Source organism: Drosophila busckii, chromosome 3L (genome assembly GCF_011750605.1).
Source record: "Drosophila busckii strain San Diego stock center, stock number 13000-0081.31 chromosome 3L, ASM1175060v1, whole genome shotgun sequence".
Classification (NCBI taxonomy): Eukaryota; Metazoa; Arthropoda; class Insecta; order Diptera; family Drosophilidae; genus Drosophila; species Drosophila busckii.
This window is the reverse complement of record NC_046606.1, coordinates 13394941-13417319: the sequence shown is the minus strand read 5'-3', so window position 1 is coordinate 13417319 and position 22379 is coordinate 13394941. Positions and strand designations below refer to the sequence as shown.

The 22379-nt window shown below is 43.0% G+C and overlaps 6 protein-coding genes across 6 annotated transcripts in view; 4 read left to right on the top strand and 2 right to left on the bottom strand.

Annotated features, from left to right (window-relative positions):
* Window positions 1-134: 134 nt before the first annotated feature.
* Window positions 135-604, top strand: LOC108599320. The gene is made up of 2 exons (XM_017986122.2): window positions 135-229; window positions 290-604. The coding sequence occupies exons 1-2, from the start codon at window positions 182-184 to the stop codon at window positions 500-502; spliced, it is 261 nt and encodes an 86-aa protein (XP_017841611.1). The 5' UTR covers window positions 135-181; the 3' UTR covers window positions 503-604.
* A 1448-nt stretch (window positions 605-2052) lies between these two features.
* Window positions 2053-2604, bottom strand: LOC108599402 (cuticle protein 18.6). Its single transcript, XM_017986212.2, has 2 exons — window positions 2586-2604; window positions 2053-2523 (listed from the first exon to the last, which is right to left on the bottom strand). Exons 1-2 carry the CDS (start codon window positions 2592-2594, stop codon window positions 2080-2082), a joined length of 453 nt encoding a protein of 150 aa, XP_017841701.2. The 5' UTR covers window positions 2595-2604; the 3' UTR covers window positions 2053-2079.
* Window positions 2605-5343: 2739 nt separating this feature from the next.
* Window positions 5344-5968, top strand: LOC108599352 (vitelline membrane protein Vm26Ab-like). Its single transcript, XM_017986156.2, has 2 exons — window positions 5344-5409; window positions 5472-5968. Exons 1-2 carry the CDS (start codon window positions 5398-5400, stop codon window positions 5877-5879), a joined length of 420 nt encoding a protein of 139 aa, XP_017841645.2. The 5' UTR covers window positions 5344-5397; the 3' UTR covers window positions 5880-5968.
* A 3872-nt stretch (window positions 5969-9840) lies between these two features.
* LOC108599007 (eukaryotic translation initiation factor 4E1) lies at window positions 9841-11060 on the top strand. Its single transcript, XM_017985783.2, has 4 exons — window positions 9841-10346; window positions 10399-10498; window positions 10553-10640; window positions 10693-11060. Exons 1-4 carry the CDS (start codon window positions 9985-9987, stop codon window positions 10851-10853), a joined length of 711 nt encoding a protein of 236 aa, XP_017841272.1. The 5' UTR covers window positions 9841-9984; the 3' UTR covers window positions 10854-11060.
* A 2496-nt stretch (window positions 11061-13556) lies between these two features.
* LOC108599061 lies at window positions 13557-15247 on the bottom strand. The gene is given in 4 exon segments (XM_017985841.2): window positions 13557-14123; window positions 14184-14687; window positions 14689-14876; window positions 14936-15247. Coding segments are annotated over 4 exon segments (1056 nt in total). The 5' UTR covers window positions 14982-15247; the 3' UTR covers window positions 13557-13805.
* A 2769-nt stretch (window positions 15248-18016) lies between these two features.
* LOC108598276 (Down syndrome cell adhesion molecule-like protein Dscam2) overlaps window positions 18017-22379 on the top strand; it is a 35003-nt gene continuing 30640 nt past the window's right edge. The window contains 1 exon segment of the mRNA XM_033293691.1: window positions 18017-18104. The gene's annotated coding sequence lies outside the window, so the exon portion shown is untranslated.

Here is a 22379-nt window from a genome sequence, read left to right as displayed (position 1 = left end):
CTTACATTATAATTTATAAGCTTTATGGCCTGGAGCAGCAGCAGCGAACATATTAATGATGCTCTCACGCTCTTCCAACTGACGTCAGCTGGGCTGGGAACAGGTGAGCAGGCTGGCAGGCAAAAACAGAAGGCTATAAATATGATTGACATGGCTGAGCAGTTTGTCAATCAAAATTCGTATGGCATATAGCAAACAACACGGCATTATGCTGCTCAAACTGCTGCTGGTAAGCAAACTCTATTATATATCTATAGCTTTATTAAAGGCACTTGCTCTCTCTCCACAGGTCACACTGCTGCTCTGCTGTCTGCTAGGAGTGGAAGCGAAGCCTCAGTGGCTGGCCGTAGCGCCTGCCAACTATGCGACGCCAGGCGGTGGTGTGTGGTTGAGTGGCACAGCTGCAACAGCGGCTTATTATCCGGCATATGCGGCGTATACGTATACACCGGTGTATGGCGCATACGCCACGTATCCCTACTACACATATCTGCGTCGATGAGTGCCAGATTATGCATAATCTCTCTCGCTAGTGTATTGTGCATTTAATTTAAGCCAGCATATGTGTTTTATACATCAGACTAAATTGATTAAATTTTAATAGTTAAAATTGTTTTCGTTTTTTTTTGTTTTTCATGCGTTAAATAAAAAACGCAACAACATTTATGAAATCACACATACATATACGCATGTATTATGTGTATGTGTATATGAGTATTGTGGACTTGTAGCATGATAAACAAATCAATAAAAATGGCAGGGCAGGCATGTGTTGCAAGTGGAATTTGCTTATTTTTATTTATTTTGGTCTTGTGCTGTGGGACTTTCATTTGATGTTTTCTGAAAATGTTCCTACATGTGCGCATATCTTAACCAACACGTCTACATTTGACATGACCAAGCACAAAGGGTAGATTTGGCACACAAGACGTCTTTGGCCGTCTGTCTGTCTGTCTGACTCTGTATGTGTGTCTGTGGCTTTGTAGCCCGCTACTGATTTACCTTTACGTGTATAAATCTTTTATTCATGTAATCCATTTGAAAAACACGTTTGCACATGATTGTGTTTATTTCGAAAGGGAATCTGCGCAGAGCTGCCAACTCTTTGCATCTGTCTGTCCGACTTGAAAAATCGTCAAAATTATCTAAAGTGAATACAAATTTTATTTACTCAATTTTATTGGCTTGCCAGGCAAACAATGTTGCCATGGTATTTATAATTGCGTGGCCCTCGCATTGGCATTTCGTTTACTCTAGAATATTTTCAAGTATTTAAGATTTAAATCAAAAAATATAGCTAACCAAACTATGTCGCCATAAAAGCAAACAAAAAATAACAAAGTGCCCAATGCATCTCGAAGAGAAAGAGAGTGTGGCAAAGTTTTCAGCTTGACGCTGTTTTATTGAATAAAAGGTCATTAAATTTGGACGCTATCTGTTGCGAGAACTTGTGAAAATGGCGCAGTCATGGCCTCTCCGTCCCTATCTATGCCCACTCAGCACACGCATTCGAGTTTTTACTAGAGTTTTCCGCTTACGTAGCGCAAACTTTACAACTACTTGGCGTTTACTACCTGTGCACAAGCGCACGGATGATGCCAGAGGTTATGATAAGCAGCAGCGCCCACCAATGTCTACTAACCCACCATAGCCCAACTGCAGTCATTCGCTCGCTCTCTCGCTCTCGCTCCTGACAGTCGACGGCAGGTAGACAAAGTCAAGCAGAAAACTTTGCAGCCGCTGGCGCAGGAAACGTTGAAAGGAAGCATATTTCATATAAAAGAAATCCCTTTTAAATAGCAAGTTTTATCCTAGCAACGAAAAACTTGCTGCCTGCAGATGCTGCTGCTGCGATAAGCACGACAGAGCGCGAGAATTTGAGTTCAGGGGAGCACTCGAAACTGCCCGCCGTTACAAATTGTTGCAGTGGAGTCTAGCGTAGCCAGCGAAGCATTAAGTTAAAGCCTTTGCCAGTGGCAAGTCTATTTGGGCAACTAATTTCAGCGCAGTTAGTTTTGTGGTTTTATGCAAATCTTTATTTACAGAGCGCAAGCGAAATGGTCACAACATATATGTGCTTTACTTCTTCAGCAGCAGGGGAGCGGCGACGGCTGGAGCGGTGTAGGCGGCAGCAACGGGTGCGCTGTAGGCGAAAGGAGCAGCGGCGGCATAGCGGGCAATGGGTGCGGTGTAGGCGGCGGCAACAGGTGCGGTGTAGGCAGCGGCAAGGGGAGAAGTGTAGGCGGCAGCAACGGGAGCGGTGTAAGCGGCGGCAACTGGAGCGGTGTAGGCGGCAGCAACGGGAGCGGTGTAGGCAGCGGCAACTGGAGCGGTGTAGGCGGCGGCGGTGTAGGCAGCTGGGAAGGCAGCGCTATGGGCAACGTTGTGGGCGGTGTAGCTGGAGGCATAGGGCGCAACATAAGCAGCGCTGCCCACAACAGCGGGAGCGGTGTATGCCAAAGGAGCCACAATGCCAGGCTTGGCGCTAGCCACAGCCACAACAGCGAAGAAGCAGACGGCGAACTGTGAATTCAAAATTGTATTAGCAATTGTATGTTGCAAATCCTGTCAGCTAAATGACTTACGAATTTCATGTTGATTGTTGGTTTGTTTTTTTGAAGCTTGTTTGCACTTGAAGCTGTGAGCGTTGTTTGATGTTCAATTCGACCAACTGTTGTGCTTTTATAGTTAACTAAAAACACTAAAAATGGCTCCAAGACATGACGCATCACACCAGGGCCACCCACAAGTTAAGGTCGCGCTTACATATGCACTGGGCATAGCTTTTTCGGGTCTTGAGTTTGACTTTAGTTGACAACTTGGCAGTTGCGCTTAATGGGGCAAACGCTTTTGATTTTATTGTTGTGCACGCTCTCGCATGTAATTCGCACTTGGCACGTGTTTGGGCTGTTGCTACTGGCACTGGGTAATTTGATTAGGTCTTTGCGCAAAAAACCAATTGAAATGCGGCTTCCTCTTGCTTTGGCCTCACACCCCACCCCCACTCCAACCCACACACCAGCACACTCACAAAAGCCATAAACCAATTATAAAATACAAAAGTTTGAAATACGCGCAGCCCTAAGAGTGCTAAATGAAAGCAATTCATGCTTACAATGGGCTTGCTGATGTTAAATTTTCAACTTGAAAACTTTCAAAGGAGTTTAGACTCGCTTAAATTCAAATTTGGTCGATCACTGCTCACTTGCTCTGAAATTAACATAAATTTTTCAAAAGCTTTGACCTAAAAGTTAATAAAATTGTCAATATATTGTTTTCAATTAAAGTGCAGGACATTCATAGCCAGTTGTTAGTAAATAAATCAAATTTGATTGTTAAATTTGAAAGCAGCTTGCACAATTTATGAATTTCCATTATTAGTATTCCATTGTGCTTTATTTTAAATTAATATTTGAATTGTATGTTATTATTTTATTAATTTTTTCATCTCTAATTAATTGCTAAAATGCAAACAATACATTCATAATTAATTTAAGACATCATGCCACAGCTTTTCACTCCACCCTGTCAACTCGGTTTGGCAATCTGTCAACCCCCTCACGCTTTGCATAGAGAACCTGGAAGAGGTAGCGCCTTTTGTTTTCGGCGACACTTTATCATGAATAATTTGTTGGAACCACTTAAAGGCGCTGTGCTTAGTTGAACGTTTCACCACGCATTTCTAGAGAAATTCAAAAAGCAAAATTTTTAATAGACCTTGGCGTTGACAGAGTTAGCTTTCCAGAGAGAGGGTCAGGACACTCAGTCTGTGCGTGTGTGTGTGTGTGTCACTCACGTTTTACGGCACTTGAACGACGCATTAACGCGCTCGCACAGCTGCTGCCACGCCCACACTCGAAGCGCCTTTATTATGGCAATAAACTCAGCTGGAAGAGACTGACGACCGACGACTGCGAACGTTCATTCAACAGCAAAAGTGGCGCATATTTTACGCAACTTGTTCTTGGCTTGGGGTTCCCGTATGTATTTTAGGGATTGGGTTTGGAGGGATTGGGTTGTGTACATTCGTCTGCTTATGCACTGCTTTGTGTGACGCGCCTTTTTGTGCGCATTTCTTTTTTAATTACTCGCTGCCACTTAGCTGCAGCTGCAAGGGGGTGGAGTGGGTGGAATGCAGGTCACTTGAGAATTTGCGCGACGCACTTGAAATGCGGTTTGGCTGGCATCAAAGCTTTTAGGCGGATTAACCAAATATGTTTGCAACATATTTAGCAAACTTGACAATGAAAGCGCCACCAGAGGCAGCTACCACAGCCACGCCTACAAATGTTGCAGTCAAGTGACAAAATAAATATGTGCGGGGACATTTTCTATTGCAACGCCTGCATGACTGTGCATTTAGTAGACAACTGCCACGCCCCAATATGCACAGTCACATGGCAAACACTTGAGTCTAGCGGCGGGCGAGCGACAACAGCAGCAGCAATAAAAGCAACAAGAGCAAGTGAAATTTTCACATAACTTTGTTGCGCAGCATGCTGCAAATATCCAAACCAGGCAAAACTCTTTCTCCCACAGCAGCATCAGTCCCACATCTAAGCCAGCATCCCCCAGCTCCCAGCTCCCAGCCCCCAGTCATGCATTGCCTTATAAAATCGCGTAATTGGCATTTTTAAGCAAAATTCACGCTTCAACACTTTTTGAAGTATGTGCATACAGTGCGAGAGAGAGAGAGAGAGTGTGTGTGTGTGTTTGTGTGTTGTGTGTGTGTTAGGCAGGGTAAATGCACATTCCCGACACTCGATACTTCTAATTAGTGAGATTTAAGTGCTGTGTGTACTTTCCAGCCACTCTCTCACTTTTAATGGCAATGCTTTTGTAATATCGCAATTTATGACATTTGTTAATTAATTTGCTAGCGCAATAAGCTTAAGCTGCTTAGCAGCGGGGTGTGCACCCCTTACGTTTCACCTGCAATTAAAAATCTCTTGCTGGCTTCTAATTAGTTTTTGATAACAAATATTTTCTCAGCTGAACTGAACCATAAATTTAACTTTAGCTCGGTTTAATATGCATGCAGTGTGTGTTATCGTTAATCACACCAGCTACCGTTCGTTTTGATTTAAACATTTACCAACTGCAGTTCAAGGTCAGGGACGCCACGCAAAAGTAACGGACGCCAAGGCACGCATCAAGTCTCAAAGACAAAGCTCAAGAATTGCGCATGCGCAACAACAACCGTCTTGAGTGGTCTTTGTCCAACCAATGTGCGTGCGTGCCACGCATAGCTAATGAAGCCATCGCCGAAAATAAACGCTAAAAGCGCAAGTGCTCAGGCGTTGCTATAAAAGCGTCAAGACGTCTCCACATTGGCATCACAAATCAATTGGTCATTCACTAGCTGACAACCAAGCAAACCCAACCAACTTAATCAACATGTTCAAATTCGTAAGTAGTCTGCATATGGATAATCTACTTGGACGGACGCTAACAATTTGAAATTTCTATAGTTCGCCGTCTGCTTCTTCGCTGTTGTGGCTGTGGCTAGCGCCAAGCCTGGCATTGTGGCTCCTTTGGCTTACACCGCACCCGCTGTTGTTGGCAGCGCTGCTTATGTGGCGCCCTATGCCTCCAGCTACACTGCTCACCACGTTGCCCATAGCGCTGCCTTCCCAGCTGCCTACACCGCACCAGTTGCCGCCGCCTACACCGCTCCAGTTGCCGCCGCCTACACCGCTCCCGTTGCTGCCGCCTACACCGCTCCAGTTGCCGCCGCCTACACTTCTCCCCTTGCCGCTGCCTACACCGCGCCCTTCGCACGCTATGCTGCCGCTGCTCCTTTCGCCTACAACGCACCATTCGATGCTCCCTATGTCGCTCGCCCTTATGCCGCCGCTCCTCTGCTGCTGAAGAAGTAAGTCCACTCAGCATTCCCAATGCGAGCAATTGATGCGCCATGTGCCGTCGTGTGTACCTGGTCTAGCATTCACTTGTCCATGCCTACAAACCCAACTGCTTGTGATCTTGTTAAAAAATAAAAGTTTAAGTTTTCAATGAATCTATAAAACAATTTGCATTGCTTTATGTCTATTGGCCTCATTTGGCATGCGCAACATTTGTTGGCTTAAATATTTCAGTGGCTCCATTAGCGTCTCTTAAAGGCATATCAACTAGCTGGCATTATTGCTACATGTCGAAGAAACCGCTGAGTTGCATATCAATGAAAGTGCCAAGCTTGTTGCCAGCCACACACACACACACTCGACATACTATACATACTTTGGTATATAGTATAGTCTGCTATCTATTATTGCAGCGCAAAGTAACCACAAACCAACTAAATTTGAGGCATTTGGCAAAAGCCACAGCCCACAGCAGGCTGATGTAGACAACATTGGCTGGTAAATTAAAAGTGACACCTGCTGTGGCAGCTGCGGCTGCTGCCATTGCTAATGATGCCTGAAACCCAAATTTGTCAATAGCGGCTAAATTTAAATTTCCATCATGAATTGCGGCGGCGCGTGCTCAAGTAAACCAATTTAGTTATATTAATAAGCAAAGTGCAAGCTTGAAAGTTGAAATGAGAATTTTAAATTCGAAAACACATTGCAATTAGCGTGTAATTACCGTACTTGCTGGCAGACGAGACTACGAGACTTGTTGATAAGCTGATAAGCGTTGCACGAGTATGGGCTTTAAGTGGGGCACAAAACTTTTGGCCAATTATCGTTTGGCCCTTGTTGGCCAGTCGAAGAACTTTAGCAACAAGCTCCACTCAACTAAACTCAACTCGACTCGCAACTCAGCAGCAGGCCGAAAAAGTTTTCGACTTTATTGTTGACTTTGTTAAATGTGGCTAAATGGGCGTAAATGACCAGCAGCAGCAGCAGCAACAACAACAGCAACTCCTAACTCGCAAACTGGCAGCAGCAACAGGCCATACATATGTCTATTTATGTGTGTGTTCGAAAGAAAGGGTTGCCATAGAAAATTCCCTTTGAATACGTAAATTTCTGCTATTAAAGCTTGGATGTTGCTGCTCATTGCTTGGGGGCCGACGCCGTACTTTTCATTATGAAAACAGACAGTGCGTAAGGAACTTTTCTTGCGGTTACTTTGAGCCAGCCAGCAAAGTAAAAAGATGCATTGAAATGTAAGCATAAGTAGAGGAGATTTACCCCACAAACAGAAACAACAACAACATGAACAGCAGCAACAAGCAAAAGAAAACATGGTTGCTTTTGTGGCAAGCACGCGCCCTGCCAGCCGCATCCGCTGGAATTATGTGGCATTGTCTAAAAATGAGTTTTCGTTGTGCTTGTTGCCATTTTTACGTTTCATCGAACAAAAGCAAAATATGTTGCTACCTGTCTTGCCGCAGTAGCAACAAAAGCAAGCAAACATAAAGCATTAAGCGCACACGGAGCGTAGCAGGAAACAGAGCAACGCACAAAGTCAGAAAGAGACAAATCGCAAACACTAAAAGGTTCTCGGTGGGGGGAAGAGTGCAAGACTGCAGGCTCTCGTGTAATCCAAGGCGTATACTTAATATGGTGCAGGCGACTAAAGCGAAATGTGCAACTTAGCACATCTAATTATTGTAAGCTTTACACAGTTGCTCAACGACATTTTTGTCGCCTGCCAATATTAATACCCATAAAGCAATGCAGCTGCATTGGCTCGTCTTGTAATTGTGCGGGCGTCCATAAGTGTGTGTGTGTGTGTGTATATGTATGCGTGTGGTGTGGTGTCGAGCGGATTTTTGCTGCTCCTGCTCTGCTGGCAGTCGCATTAACTGAAGCAGCTCACTGCATGTTGGCTCAAAATGAAGTGATGACAGCAAGATGTTGGCAACTACTGCTGCTGCTTCTGCTGCTGCTGTTGCTGCTGCTCCTGGCTTGAAACATCAGAAGGTACATGGCAACTAAGCGTCTTACCGTCTTAGTGCCTGCCACACACACTCACAGACAAACAGACAGACAGACAGACATACGGACTGATAGACGAGCTGAAAAACAGCGAGACCGCAGCAAACGCACAAAAGGATGTGAAATGTGCGGTGAGTGGTTACGATTGGTGCTTTTGGCTCTAGTGGAGCTTGTGGCTTGAGCCATGGGTCTTGGCTGTTTAATTTACGCGCTGCTATTATTTTAATCTTTTGCGCTACAGCAGCGTGAAATGACTTTCACCTGGCCTTTGGTTTTGGTTTTTGCGTCGACTGCTTATCCTTGCCATGGCTTCAAGCACAAAAGCATTTAGCACAATATTTTTGCTCAGCACCGACACCGCCGCCGCCGCTAAGGTGCTGACAGTCGGCAGGAAGCTGTTGCTTTTGTCTTTGTCAGTTTGCCCCTCAAGGCGCGTACTCAGCACAAAGCAAGAAAATGAGTAGCAGACATACATAGAGCCAGTAGTGGTAGCTGCAGGATGTGTCATGGCTTTGTCGGCAGCATCTACAGCCAGGTGAGTTGCCTTGGCCGCTCATTTATTTTCTCTCACTCGCAGTCTCGCCCAGCACCTTGCGCTTTTATTGTTTTATGTGGCAGCTCTCCGCCATTCTTTAGCTGCAATTCAGCTGCTAAAATACACGAGAAGACGTCATCGTACATCATCGCGTGCTTTCAGCGTTGAAATCTTTTGCAATTTTGCAGCCAAAAAAATAAATAAAAAATCAACAGCAGCAGCAGCAGGACCTAATGCCTCAAATCATTTTCATTTCTTGGCACTAAGCGCATCTAAGGCTGTTGCTCTCTTGTTGTTCGGTCGTGGGCGTTTTTATTGCAAGCCGCTTACCTTAATGTGCTCAGCAGCATTAGAATATTCGTCAAGATTTAGTGACCATGATGAAAGTGCAAAGCGTCGTAAAATATTGCGTATACGACGCGCAGACAGCTGTGAAAAGTCGATTTGCTAAACCGAAATATTAAATTGTAAACGCTGCGTGACTAGTTTCTTTATACTATTTACAGTTGTACGTCTTAAGCTTAATCAACTGCAAATATTCGCACCCTTAGCTGCCTTAAAATGCATGCGATTCGCCAGGAAACGCTGCTTGAGACTTAAAATAAATAGAATTTTTAAGTAAATTGTAACCGCCGGCAAGCAGCTTTAGCAGCAGCAGTAAGAAGCATTGCCAACACTTTTGTACAAAACTTGGCCAACATGCATAACTCACACGAAAGCCAAAAGCAAGCAGTCGCAAAGCCACACACCACGGCTACGTTGGTGGCAGCAGCAACAAATGGTGCACATTAGGCGAACGCTGTAACGACGAAGAGCGTGCCCCAAAGCTACTTACCAGGCAGGCAACATCAGCGGCAGCATAGCAGCTAGCGTGGCAAGAAGTCACATATTTTATTATCAGTTTGGCTCGCTGTCTGTGCAACAAGGCGCAAAACTTAAGCGGTGAAGACAAATTTTTATTGCCACAAGACTCGAGTCGATTTCGATTATTGACTGCAACCAAACTGTTGCACACACACACACACAGTTAGTGTCTGCGTCTGTCTGTGTCGGGAAGACTGCCAAGTTGGTTGCTTGTGGCTTTGGCTGTCGCGTTTGCTCATTTGAGTCACATTTTATTATTTTCGTGCATTTATCGTATGCTAGCTGGCATTTTATTTTATTAGCGTGACATTTCAATTGATAGACCCTCGTGCCTGGCTTTATTTTTCGTTTGCTGGTGCAAATTGGCTTTAAATTTGTCACTAGGGTGCAGTCTCCACTAACTGCATACGCGAACACGCAAAACTAGGTGGCAACGCTGCATGAGCTTACTTAATAGATTGGCAGCACTGAAGCACATATATTTTAAGTAGGCCAGAATATTTAACCTCGAATGTCAAGTGACTTGCAATTGTTGAAATTTCACATAATTCGCTTAAACAAGCAACGAGCAACACAAGAAACCTATAATACTCCTACGTTTTTCGTCAAACATAAACGTGTGAATATTAAGTAAAAAAAAAACAAATATAAACCATAAAATAGGCAAAAATATATTGAGATAAATTTAAAACTACAATGGGCTACGATAGTTACGATGGATCTTCAGTTGCTGCTCAGGGCCAAGCTGAGGCAATCTATGGCGTCAATGGCAACATGGCGGAGCAGCAAATGGCCGCCACTGCTGCCGTGGAGTTGCAGCCATCGTTGAATCGTGTGCTGAGCTCCATTGACTATGATCTAAACTTCAAGCATCCGCTTGAGCATACGTGGACGCTCTGGCACTGGGAGAACGATCGCAACAAGGCCTGGAGCGAAATGCTCAGCGATGTGACCAGCTTCAATACGGTTGAGGATTTCTTCAGCGTGTACTACTTCATAAAGCCGCCATCGAATCTCAAGGTGTTCAACGACTATATGGTTTTCAAGCAGGGCATACGGTAAGTAATTGTACATGGGACTTTAATTATATAAAATGTTTTGCTTTTGTAGTCCTATGTGGGAAGATGACATCAATAAAGAGGGCGGCCGCTGGGTCATGTTTCTGGACAAGGAACACAAAGAGTTTGTAGACAAGCTGTGGCATGATTTGGTAATAACTATCTATTTATAAGAAGCAGTCAAGGCTTTAACAATCTGCTTGCAGCTCTTGTGCACAATTGGCGAGTGCTTTGAGTACTCCGATCAGATCTGTGGCGTGGTCATCAATGTGCGCAACAAGGCCAGCAAGATATGTAAGTAACAATAGGCTTTGCATAAATAAATACTACAGCATCTGTTTGACAGCGCTGTGGACCAAGGATGCCAACAATGAGGAGGCCATACTGACAATAGGCCAAAAGATGAAGCAGCTGCTGATGCTGAGCGATGTGGAGCTGCAGTATCAGGTGCATAAGGATGCCATGCTGCAGGCCGGGCCCAATGTGAATGCCATATATAAATTGTAGACCTCCCGAGCAGAGAGTATTACTTGAGTAATTAGTTTAAGCTCTCAACTACTTGTCGTAAATGCTTACTGGGCATAGTAAATGCTGGTGAGCATAGTACGATCTAGTCCAGTTGATTTAATCACAGAGATAGTATAACAATATTTTACACACTCATTTGTACACATGGAATAAATAACTGTAGCTTGCATAGAGCACAAACATAAAGACGGGGCGCCAAAGCGTTGTCAGTTGAGCTATTGTGTCAGGTGCTTGGAGCGCTGCCTTTGCCTTTCCGGGCATGTAAGTTACGTTAGCACGTAGCAGGCGCTGTCCTTAGTCAAAGCTTTGCTGCCTGTCTGCCTGCGCGCATATCTACTTTATGGCGATTATCCTTTACGCCATAATTTTGGCCATTTTTGCTGTCATGTCTCGTCGCGCGCGCTTACGCTCGTGCTGGGCTTTTGTGTTTATGCCGTGCATAGCAAATTGTAAGCAATTTATGAAAATATGTTGGACACGCCCCAAGACCACAAGACACATGCACACACACACGCTCAGTTATAATGTGTATATGCAACTTGTACGTCGGGTTGATGTGATTGTTGTAATTTGTAAGGATTTAGCATTTTATTGTTTTATTGAATTATGAAGTGGCATTCGGCAAACGACACGCACGTGCTGCAGACACATATAAAAATATATCCTAACACGTTCTCGATGGCGTTTTAATACAAACTCAAATACGAGCAGTCTGCCTGGCTGCAGTTATGCTCAACGCATAGTTGAGCCCCTGAAGTTAGACGCTGTAAGCGCAACGCAAATAAAACTAAACTGCATACCGGAAATGGCAAACATCCGGCTTTTTGCTGTTGAATATGCGTGGCTTGGGCTAGTTTTTATTAAAACCACTGCGCAAGCTTAATTGAAAAGCGCTGAGTTTGCTTAAAAGTTCGCTTTAAGGGCACCAATGTCCCTGTTGCTATTTTAATTAAACAAAAAGCATAAAATGTTTGACCATTTGCCACACTCGACCGCAGAGTCGCCTGTTTTCCTATTTTTTTTTTTTTGTGTTGTGTTCGTTTTGCAGCAACTTGTCTTTGCCACGTAAATTTTCTTTGCCAACAAGCACGAAATTGTTTGCCTTTTGCGCCAGTTGTGCGTTGTCCCCCAGTTTGCGTTGCAAAACAAATTAATTGTCTGTTTTGTTGTTGTGTTGCTGCTCGCTGCTTGTGTTTTTACAAGGACCTAGGTCCTGTGACAGCAGAGCGCTGTTTGCTGCGTAAATTGCGAGAATGTTTGTTTGGTAGCTTTGGTCTCTCGTTTCACTCAGCAACTTGAAATAGCTGTGGGTTGTCAATTTCCCTCAAGCTCATAATTCAAAAGCAATTTCATCGCTCGCAATTATTTTTTGATTAAGATTTGCTTGCTATATTAAATCCCAGCTAAATTTGTTTAAATTCATGAAAAATGTATTTTTTCAGCTTTCAAATTCACTTTAATTTAGCACAAACTTGCATTGAATTGCTTGCATGCACTAATAAATTCTAATAAATATTTCATGTTTTGCCAGTTGCAACTGGCGCTCTTTTAATCTTTTTGAGTGTGCTTTATTTTTCAATTTAAAGCTGGCCAGAGAGTTTAGCTCATTGATTTCAATCAGAGTCTGTACTGTAGCCATTTGTGACTTTTGCTGTCGATTATTTACTTTTCTGTGAGCATTTTCAATGTTTGCGAGCAAATAAATTTGCTTAAATGCCTCGCCTGCCAATGCGTTTCCCAACTTATGTGTTTATGCCAATGCACAAGCAAGACTATTATATAAACTTTGAGGCCTTGACTTAATCTCTGCATGCGTGTGTCTGAGTGCGCTGGAAATGCAATTAAAATAACGAGCACTGTAAAATGCAATAATAATTTCCCGATTGCCAATTAAATTGGCAACAGCATGCTCTGCAAATTAACACGTTTGCAACGTTATCAAGTTTTGCTATATTTATGCAGAAATGCAATTAAATACATTTGATTGCGTAAACTCAGTTACGTGTATATAACACGGCTTTAATTGAATTTACAACAATGCAAATAGAAGAAAAATCAGTTAATAAACAATTGTATAAGCTTGATAACAATAAAAAACCAAAAATTATTTAAACTTTGCGGTGTTGTGCGCAATTTGCATTTAAAAATAATAACATAAATAAAAAAAAACTAGTTAAAAGTTGACAACAATGAAACGTCAAAAGCTAGCAGCGAAAACTTTTTAAACCGTGACTCGACTCCAACTCCCAAACACACACACACACACACAAACAAATAAACCTGGCAACTCTAAACCTTTTTGTGTCTGTCTCTTTGGCTGTTGTATTTAATGCGCCCACGCCTCTCCGCTCCTGCTATTACTTCTTCTTCTTCTTACCTACTATATGCACATAGACACACACTGCTGCGTTTGGCGCTGCTTTAGCCGTTTTTGTTTTGCCAACAATAACAGCAAATTTTTCTAAAATTTCATGTCGCCTCTAGTCTCAAACCAAGCTCGGGTCCAACCCAAGCTATTTGCAATTTAACTTTTTCCATACAAATACACACACACACATACATAGATAGCTTAGCGCTGGGCAGGGAAAACAAGGACACGTAGCCCAACAGAGCTTTAGTTTTTAGTTGGCTTTTATTAACTTTTGTCTCTCCCTCTGTGTAAGCGTGTGTATGTGTGTGTGTCCATAAGTGTACTTTTGTGTATGTGTGTGTGTGTGTGTGTGCAGACAGTTCCACTTATTTTTGGGCATAAAAGTTGCGCAATTACTGAGATTTGACACTAAGTCGCTTGGCTTGTTGCTGTTGTCTCTTACAAATGACTGACCAATTTACAATTTACTCAAATTTCTGCTGGCAATGCAACCCTAGTGCATTAAGCATAAGCACCACCGTCTTATGCACAATTTAACTTTAGAGTTTAGGGTTACGCATTTAAATACTACGTCGGCGCTTGCGACGGCTAGTTGCCTCCACTAGCGGCGGTATATGCTGCATTGAAGTTGTCTCTTCTGCTATCCCTTTCATTACTTCGATCATCACTGGATGCTTGGCCAATTGAAAGTACTCCATTATAAACTGACTACTAATGACATTCAGCTGCTGCCCCTTCGCAAGCATGGCGAAGATTCCTTTTCCGCGCACTTGCTGTTGCCGCAGCGCCCTGCTTCTGATTGCGTTCTTTTTATAATCGCCCACAGTGGACAGCACTAGCAGCTCACAGAAGTTGCGAAAGACCTGATGACCCAAAGACTGTGGAGTAGCGAGAATTGTGAGCATACAAACTGCAACTTATGGGCAGGCATACCTTACATTAATTATCAGCTCCGCCACACTCATGCTTTTGAACTGCTCGCCTTTATCCAGCGCAGTCATAAAGAAACTCAACTTGAGCAGCATCGGACATTTTAGGCAGTGACAACGCTGCGCATACAGCAGCCGATGCAGCAGCAGCAACATGTTGTGGCAACGCAGCAGCACTGCAATGGTGGCATTTTGCCAGCATGGCAGTAGGACGCCCCAGTGGACGGGATTGTAGCTGTTGTCCACCGCCACCAGTCCATAGGCCCACCACTTGTAGCTCTGGGGCGCATTGTAGTAAGCCGGCAGTGGCGCCTCGGCGCCATTAAACTCCACTGCAAGTATGAAATCAAAGCGTATGCTGCGTTCCCCATCATAGCGATCCTTCGCGTACAGCTGATGAGCAAAGGGCACGCGATTGTACTTCAGTGGCTCATACTCAATGTCGTAGATTGTGCCCCAGTAGCCAGCCAGGGGTGCCAGCTGCGCCACCGCTTTCCTCAGATCGTTTTTCAGGCCTGATGTTCATGTACTTGGCACTCAGCGAATTGCCAAAGAAAAACGGATGCCTATAATCGCATTTGCTCATTTGCACGGTGCGCTGCTTTTTGTTGAAGCTGCGCTTCAGCGCAATGGGCAAGCGTATGGGCAAAAACACCTCAAAGCTCAGCGGCATGTCCATCTCTATGCCGTTCACCAAGGAAGCTGAAATTTAGAGTTGGCTTAACTATTTGCCTGCCAACAGTCTCACCGCTAGCACTTACCTGTCTTGCGCAGAGCGCATAGGCAGTTCTTAAAGGGCGATTCCATCTTGGCTAGCTGCAATTTGTAAAGCTTCGATCACTAGCTTGGCATCGTGCACAAAGCGATGGTGAACTCTTTGCGCTCCATTCTCGTCCGCATGGTAGTTCAATGCCATCCATTCAAACGTATTTCGAAAATTTAACAAATCCATTTCGCAGTTTTGTAAATCCACACAATCTGGCATTTACTGCATGACGTACTAAGCGTGCGCAGCAGAATTTAATATGAATCCTAACCTAAATGTAAGCACTGCCAGCTTTTTTCTGCAAGCAAGTTGACAGTACTTAAAAAAATGTGTTTTGTGCAAAAACATGTGCAATGTGCTACTTTTTATTCTCTCAGGCATATTTAGCATATTATTAGTTTAAAAATATATGATAGACAAGCGGAAAAAGTAGTTCACAGTTAATTCTTACTGTATTCATTGATTTTTGCTGTTACAATTTTATAATTTGCTTGGCTTGTCAAGTTCATTTTTAAATTATTCAACATAATTTCATCATCAAGTGAGTCAAAAGGCCACCTGCTATGCATTGAATAAATTATTAGGCATTAACGTTTAATTTTATGATTCAACTTAGCGTTGCCAGAGAGCGAATTTGAATGTTTCCTGCGAATGGCAATGTTGCACTTCAACTTCAACATGCTGTTAAAGTTTACAGCGCCCAGACTTTAACATTTACAGTGCGCAGTTTCCCCTCAATTGCTTGTTTGCAAAATATACGTTGCAAAAATATACGAACGTGGGCAATAATTAAAATACGTGAACTATTGTTATTAATTAATTAAAAAAAAAGGAGTTACTTTTTAATGTATTTATTTCAAATATTGTCATTATTATTGTCATTATTATTTATATAAAAACTGTATTAATACATATGTGGATTACTAATATAACAGTTTCGTTTATTACTTTTTTTTTTTTTTTTATTTTAAACTTTGCTGTTTTTATTGAATCTTCTCTTAAATTGAGACAGACAATTAAGTAACGTACAAATCTTATAACGAAACAATCTAACAGTTTCTCTAAACTGTTTTAGGATGCACGTTCCTAGATTCTATTCGCTGGTTGGTAGGTCGTTACGCCGCAGACGGGAGCGGCTGCACACCTTTTAGCCCTCGCGCGAAGGATTGATGCGTAGAAAGCTTGCAAAAGTATTTTTCCCTGTGTTCAGCTATTACATCTCTGACTGGTTGAATGTTTAGATCTTTCGTATGTTTTCTTTTCGAACGTACCACGGTGCTCCGGTTGCATAGTTCTAAGGATTTTGACTGGACTCTCTGGGACAATATAATGTTGCTCAATGCTAGGTTCCCCCATAGTTGGAGCCCATAGTCCAATGGGTATTTTTAGTACGGAATGTTAAAGCAGGCACCGTTAATATTGCAAGGCTGAGAGAGGACGAGCGTGATAGCCAGTGGAGCTACTTGGTTTTAGTTTAGTTGCGTTCTCTTGGCTTTGATGTGCCACGCCATGTGAATCTTCTGTCGAGGTGTACTCCAGATACGTCACTTCGTTTGCTTGCGGGAGTGCGGAATTGGTTAGTGTGAGCGGTGGACAATTTTGGCCTGTTTAGGGTAAACGTAACATTTTTTTTTTTTGTTCGTTTACTCTTATTCGCCAGTCAGAGAGCCATTTCTCCACTTCGACCATATGAAAGCCAGTTGCGCTGCTGCTTGCATAGGGCACCCCGAAGGTGAGAATAGCTGTATCGTCAGCAAAGGTGGATTTGTAGTCGACACTCTGTTGGAATATCTGCTTGTAAAGGCACTATGGTTGCCAAGTTACGCTGCCTTGTGACTCCAGCTCTGACACAATAGTCGTGCAGACCATTAGCAGAATGCATCTCACTGACAATTCCTGTCATATAGAACTCTAAAAATTTGGTGTAGTATTTATGAAGCGATTGTTCTGATCTATGCTTTAGTCCTTCTATGGCCAGACCTGTCGAATGCTGGGATACATCTAAGAATAATGCAGTGCAATATCTCGGTTTTGCGAGAGCGCCTTCTATTTTCAGAGTTTGCGATTCAACACTGTCGATAGTGCGTGTTTTCACGAACCGCAATTGATAGTGATGGAATTTGTTATGGATCTAGATAATGGATTAGCCGATCACGCAAGCATTTTCAAAGATTCTGAAAGGCATGAATAGTAGCTTCGGGTCTGTAGACGATTGGATTTGTGATTGCACTTGGCTTTTGGTATCCATTATTAATTATTGGACTTTTCATCTCTCGGAAGTAACCAAGCGGTGATGGCATTGAAGAGTTGCGCGAGGGTGCAAACTGCACAATCTGGGAGCTCAATAATCTTTGGCGTTATTTGGTCGAACCCTGGTGATTTTTTCGGGCTCAACATTGTGATGATGTGTGCATTCGTTTGGCGAAATTCCATTGGCTCTTGTGAAGTGAGTCACTTGTTAATGTCGGTATTGTGAATGAATTTCGTGGCGATTTGCTGAAAACACATTTTCATGTCCTGCAAATGTTTGGCTCGTCTTCGTCATCTGGGGCCCAGCCGCCAGTGGTTTCTTATAGGCATCCCCAGTTTCTGTTGCGCTAGAGTGATGGCTTTCACAGTGAATTTTTCGTAGAAGAGGATGATAGTGCGATGTAGCGATGGTGACTATTTGCTTCTTGTTGTTTCCCGCTTTGGTCAGGCTTTGCGGTGGCGTCTTTAAGCCTTGACGTTTATCTAATACTAAAATTTTTATAAAAAAGGTAAAATGCAACATAAATATTTAAATTAATTGCTAATGTGTTGTCAAAAAACAACGCATTGTTTTTCAACATGCATTAAATCAAGTAAATTTTACGTATACGCAGTGTAGTAAATTTTTCTATAATGCAATAACAGTTTTATGTTTTATAAATTTTTCTTTTTAGATAAATAAAGCGACAAATACGAAGCGAAATAAGAGGTGCGAAATTCATCGTAAGCACATCTGCGCCCGTCGTGCTTACAGCATCCATGCTGTATGCTATGGCAACGGCATCTCGACTCTGGCCAGCGCAATTTGAATTCAGTTGCTGTTTGTCGTTCCTCGCGTGCGGTTGTGCCTGGTCTCTTGCACTCTAAAGCGAGCGAGTGTTAGACCATCCACCCGAAAACGTTAGTGTGTGTGTGTGAGTATCTGAATGTGTGTGTCTCAGAGAGAGTGAGAGAGAGAGCGAAAGAGAGAGTATGTACTGACATAGAGCGAACGAGCGTCGCGTCGTCGCAGTTGAATTGTGTACGAAAGAGCAGACAAGGCGGCAAAAATGCAATAGCCAAGGCATGAACTGCAGCAGCGTCAATAAGAACAACAACAACAACAATAACAATGAGAGCAATAGCAACGTGCGCGCTGTGTAAATAACAGTACATTATATATACGAGTATGTGCTTAGTGTAGATACTACGAGCACGAAACTGCAGTGTAAAACAACGTGCGCCCGGCAATAAGACAACAACAACAATAATCGCCGTCAAGTATGCAATACAATTTTCGCTGATAAAGTTGTGTCTAATGAAAAGTGCTAGCCCGTCTCGCCTGCCACACTTTCTTGCCATCTCACTCTAAGCGCGCAAATTGAAAATAAATTGAATTGCAACAACGTGCAAAAATCAAGCAAACTACAACAACAACAACACCAACTAAGCAGCCAGACAGACAGTTAACTTTGTTGCATGCGCGCTGATTTTTAGTTTCATGTTTGCCTCGTTTTGCTAAACGTGGCTGAGGCGCAAAGTGTTTTTAGCCAAATTGCATGCAAATTTGTTTAGTTGCCGGTAAGCCAAGACTCTGGGCAAACAAAAAGCATTTCCCTGTACGACAGTGTAATGAGTTTGAGTAACTTTCAAGTGCTAAGTTTATGATCTGGCCAAGCGATAAGTGAAATGTGCTAAATGTAAAATTTAAATGAATGTGCTGTATGTGAATGGAAATTTAAAATTATTGTAATCTAATAGATTAAAATTCGTAGAATTTGAAAATCAAAAAGCATTACTGAAGCTGTGTGCAACATTTATTTGATAGATTTAAATATTTATGCAAGTTGCGAGTTTGATTCCAAGAAAAGCTTAAAAGCCGTTTAACCCTTTTGAATACTTTGCTTTTAACAGTTGCCAAGGCACTTGAAATTTTACAATTCAAATGCCGCTGGCTGAAGCTTATATTTCAAAAACCTTTGCGCTCAACTCCATGCTGCTTATCAATAAAACATCTGTGTATTTGTGTGTGTGACACTTCTGGCAATACAAACATTACACACATGTGTACATATGTAATTCAGCAGCCGTGTTGCCCATTAAGTGCCTTGGCTTCAGTGCTTCCCCATGCTGCAGCCTTGGCAAATTGAAAGACACGTTTAGCGACGCTTTCACGTAGCCCGAGCAGACGCTTCAACGTTTTGTGTATGCGTCAACCTTTGTCGTAATTGCCGCTTAATTGTTTGACATTTTTGTTGTGTATACTTTTAGCTGTGAGCACGGCTTTTAAGCATTTGAAATTACACATATTTTGTGCTGCAGAGTCGTGCAATTAGAGCTTGCGTTGTTTTCAAGTGACTTATTTACTGCAATTAAAAGGTCTTACCGGAGTTGCAGAGTTGGAAGCAAGAGTGCAGCCCAGTCATAAATAAAGCTTAAGCCGGCCGGCAAGAGAGTGTGAGTACGAAAGACAGAGAGCAAGTTGCATTGCATTGCCTATTGATTTTATGAACGAGCAATGCAGCTGCGAGAGCTTGACCACACACACACGCACACACACACATGCAACAAAACATAACATAACGTGGCTGCAACTATTTTGGACGACAACGCTGCCGCCATGACAAACTATAAATCTGTCTGCCGGCATGCGAGCATATAAAGCTGTATATATAGTGTAGTTGTAGTTGTTGCTGTTGCACATGAGGCTGCACACACTAAATTTATCGATTGATGCACACACACACACTCGCACTCGCACACGCACACTGGACACAAAAATACAAACAGACACACACGCACACATTCACTGGCGACGGCTGCTGCAGTTGCCTCTGTTAGCTGTTGCTGATGTGTAGTAAAAATCGCTCGTATTTCATGCGGAAGTGACCATGCACACGCACACGTACACACACATGCACACTTCAAAATGGCTGTCCATGTGCGTAGTAGTTGTAGTAGTAATTGTAGCAGCCGGCAACGTACGATAAATGGATTGGTTTATTTAAATTTTCGCTCGTCCTGGCTTTTACTACGCCATGGCTTATATACAACAACCTCATGTGTGTGTGTGCGTGTGTGTATGTGTCCATTTACTGGCTAGTTACTAGTTACAATTCACAGTTATACTGCTGCACGTATCTTTTTTCTGTTGCTCTATGGCAACAGCTGCACATACTTCACGCATTGCGTATACGCAATATGAATTACGTTTTCGACTGTTTTTTTACGCAATTTGAAGTGGAAATAGCAGCTGCCATTAATTAGCTGCGCAAAACTCGGCAGCAAGTTTCACTTTTTCGCTTTTTTTTTTTGTATATGTATATTTTGTTTTGCTGGCATCAACGTTACTTAAGCATTTTCTAGCGACCCTAATCCATCATTTGACGCAAAAGTCACGTACAGCAGCCTCAAGCTTTTCGAAAAGGAAACTTGCCACTCGGAAGCAAGAAGGAAAGTTCGTGCAGCATACATACGCATACAAAAATCTGGCATAAAGGGCTGACTGCCAAGTTTGTTGCAACAAATTAAGAAATCACTTTCGCGCCGTCGGCAAAATATGCGCGCAAGCAGCAAATGCAAGCGCCTCGCCTCGCCTTGCAGCTTGACAGTCACACGACCCCAAAGTGTTTATCAAAATAAAATGGCAAAACGTTAAAGCTGCCATATGCTTAAGCATATTTATATATGTATACTTGTATTTTGTGCGCTGCTAACGAGCTGACTAAATGCTATATTTATGCAGCAAACATTTTCTGATTGGCATTTGACATTTTAAGCGCAAGCCCTTGCGCCTGTTAGTGTTAGTGTAAGTGTAAGTGTGTGTGTGTGTGTGGCATGATTGATGCGCGACGCGCGCCGTCATAAGCTGTCTAAGCTAAAAGCCAATCAAACGCCGGCAGCATTGGCATCGGGTTTATGGCAAGAATTTGCTGAAAGGCGCAACTATAAATAAATTCTTTATACAAATTGTCTAGCAATTCAATCTGCGCACAACGAATTTCCCATAAGTGTGTGTAAGGCATGCACTTACCTATTATGTCAGTTCAGTGCTCAAGCAGGCATTGTTGCTGCACTTGTGAGCAATGCTCCCCAGTGCATGCATATTCGGCAATAGCCTTTTGCGGCTTTTGTGCTCGCTCCCTCTCAGTCTCCCTCTTGCTGCTTTTACTTAACCCAATATTTTGCTCGTTAGTCATAAAATAAAACAAGTGCAGTGCAAAAAACAAAAAACCCATCGGAGTGTGGCGTAGTAAAAGCCAAAGGCAAGGAAAAATCACTGAGCAGCATCAACAACAACAACAACAGCACAGCAGAGCAATATGAACCTGGGCCGTTGGCATCAGCTGTTCTGTGGAAAAAGTTTATGACTTTAGACCCATTTTGTAGGTTGTGCGGCGGCAGCGTTGAACTCAATTTTTATACTACATACCTATGCAATTGCATATACATATATACATATACTATATATGCAGTGAATCACAGCAGTGGCTTCTAGTGAGCTTACCTAGGGAACCTTTTCGCCTGTTTTTAAATGATTTTTTATATGCACTTCAGCTGCGCTGCATATTTTGTACATGGCTTATATGCATACCTATCTATATATATTTTTATATGCATATCATTTTGCCAGTTGGCTTTGTTGTTGCATTTCTTGTATTGATTTTCTTGCTATTTTTTTGTTTTTTGTTTTGCTTGTGGCCAGCCGGCTGGTCTCGGTCGGCCAGTGTTACAATGCAACAGACAGTCCGTTACGGGCTTTGTTTAAGCGTTGAGATTCCTATGCAGTCAGTCACAGTCAGGCCAGTTAACAGGCTGGCCAGCCAGCGCGGCTGGTAGGCAGGCATTGTATTGATTTTTTTATTTTTTTCGCTCCAGCCTTCCTCTTTTTTTTTTTTTCGTGCACAGCAACCCGTGTGCGCGTTGCCAGGCGACGACGCCATAAAAAGTCATTAGTGAGAGAGCGAGGGTCCTGGGTCCTTGCCCGCCGGCTTTGAGTGCATAATGGCACAATTTAAATACGCGCTACGTCGAGTGAATGAACCATGCTGCAGTTATACGCGGCGTATGCGCAATATGCATACACAATTCTGACTTTAAGTGCGGCGTCTTTATTTTCTATTTGCTCACGCAAAACAATAAACTAAAAGCCATTTGCTTTTGATTTATTGACGCACGTACGAGCAGCCAACATGCAACAGGATAGAACT

What these genes read in the sequence shown, in the direction of transcription:
- LOC108599320 (XM_017986122.2), top strand. Translation starts at nt 182, where the DNA reads ATGGCATATAGCAAACAACACGGCATTATGCTGCTCAAACTGCTGCTG. An exon ending in TGCTGCTCAAACTGCTGCTG is followed by an intron (nt 230 to 289) that starts GTAAGCAAACTC and finishes CTCTCTCCACAG; the next exon opens with GTCACACTGCTGCTCTGCTG.
- LOC108599007 (XM_017985783.2), top strand. Translation starts at nt 9,985, where the DNA reads ATGGGCTACGATAGTTACGATGGATCTTCAGTTGCTGCTCAGGGCCAA. An exon ending in GTTTTCAAGCAGGGCATACG is followed by an intron (nt 10,347 to 10,398) that starts GTAAGTAATTGT and finishes TTGCTTTTGTAG; the next exon opens with TCCTATGTGGGAAGATGACA. An exon ending in CAACAAGGCCAGCAAGATAT is followed by an intron (nt 10,641 to 10,692) that starts GTAAGTAACAAT and finishes TCTGTTTGACAG; the next exon opens with CGCTGTGGACCAAGGATGCC.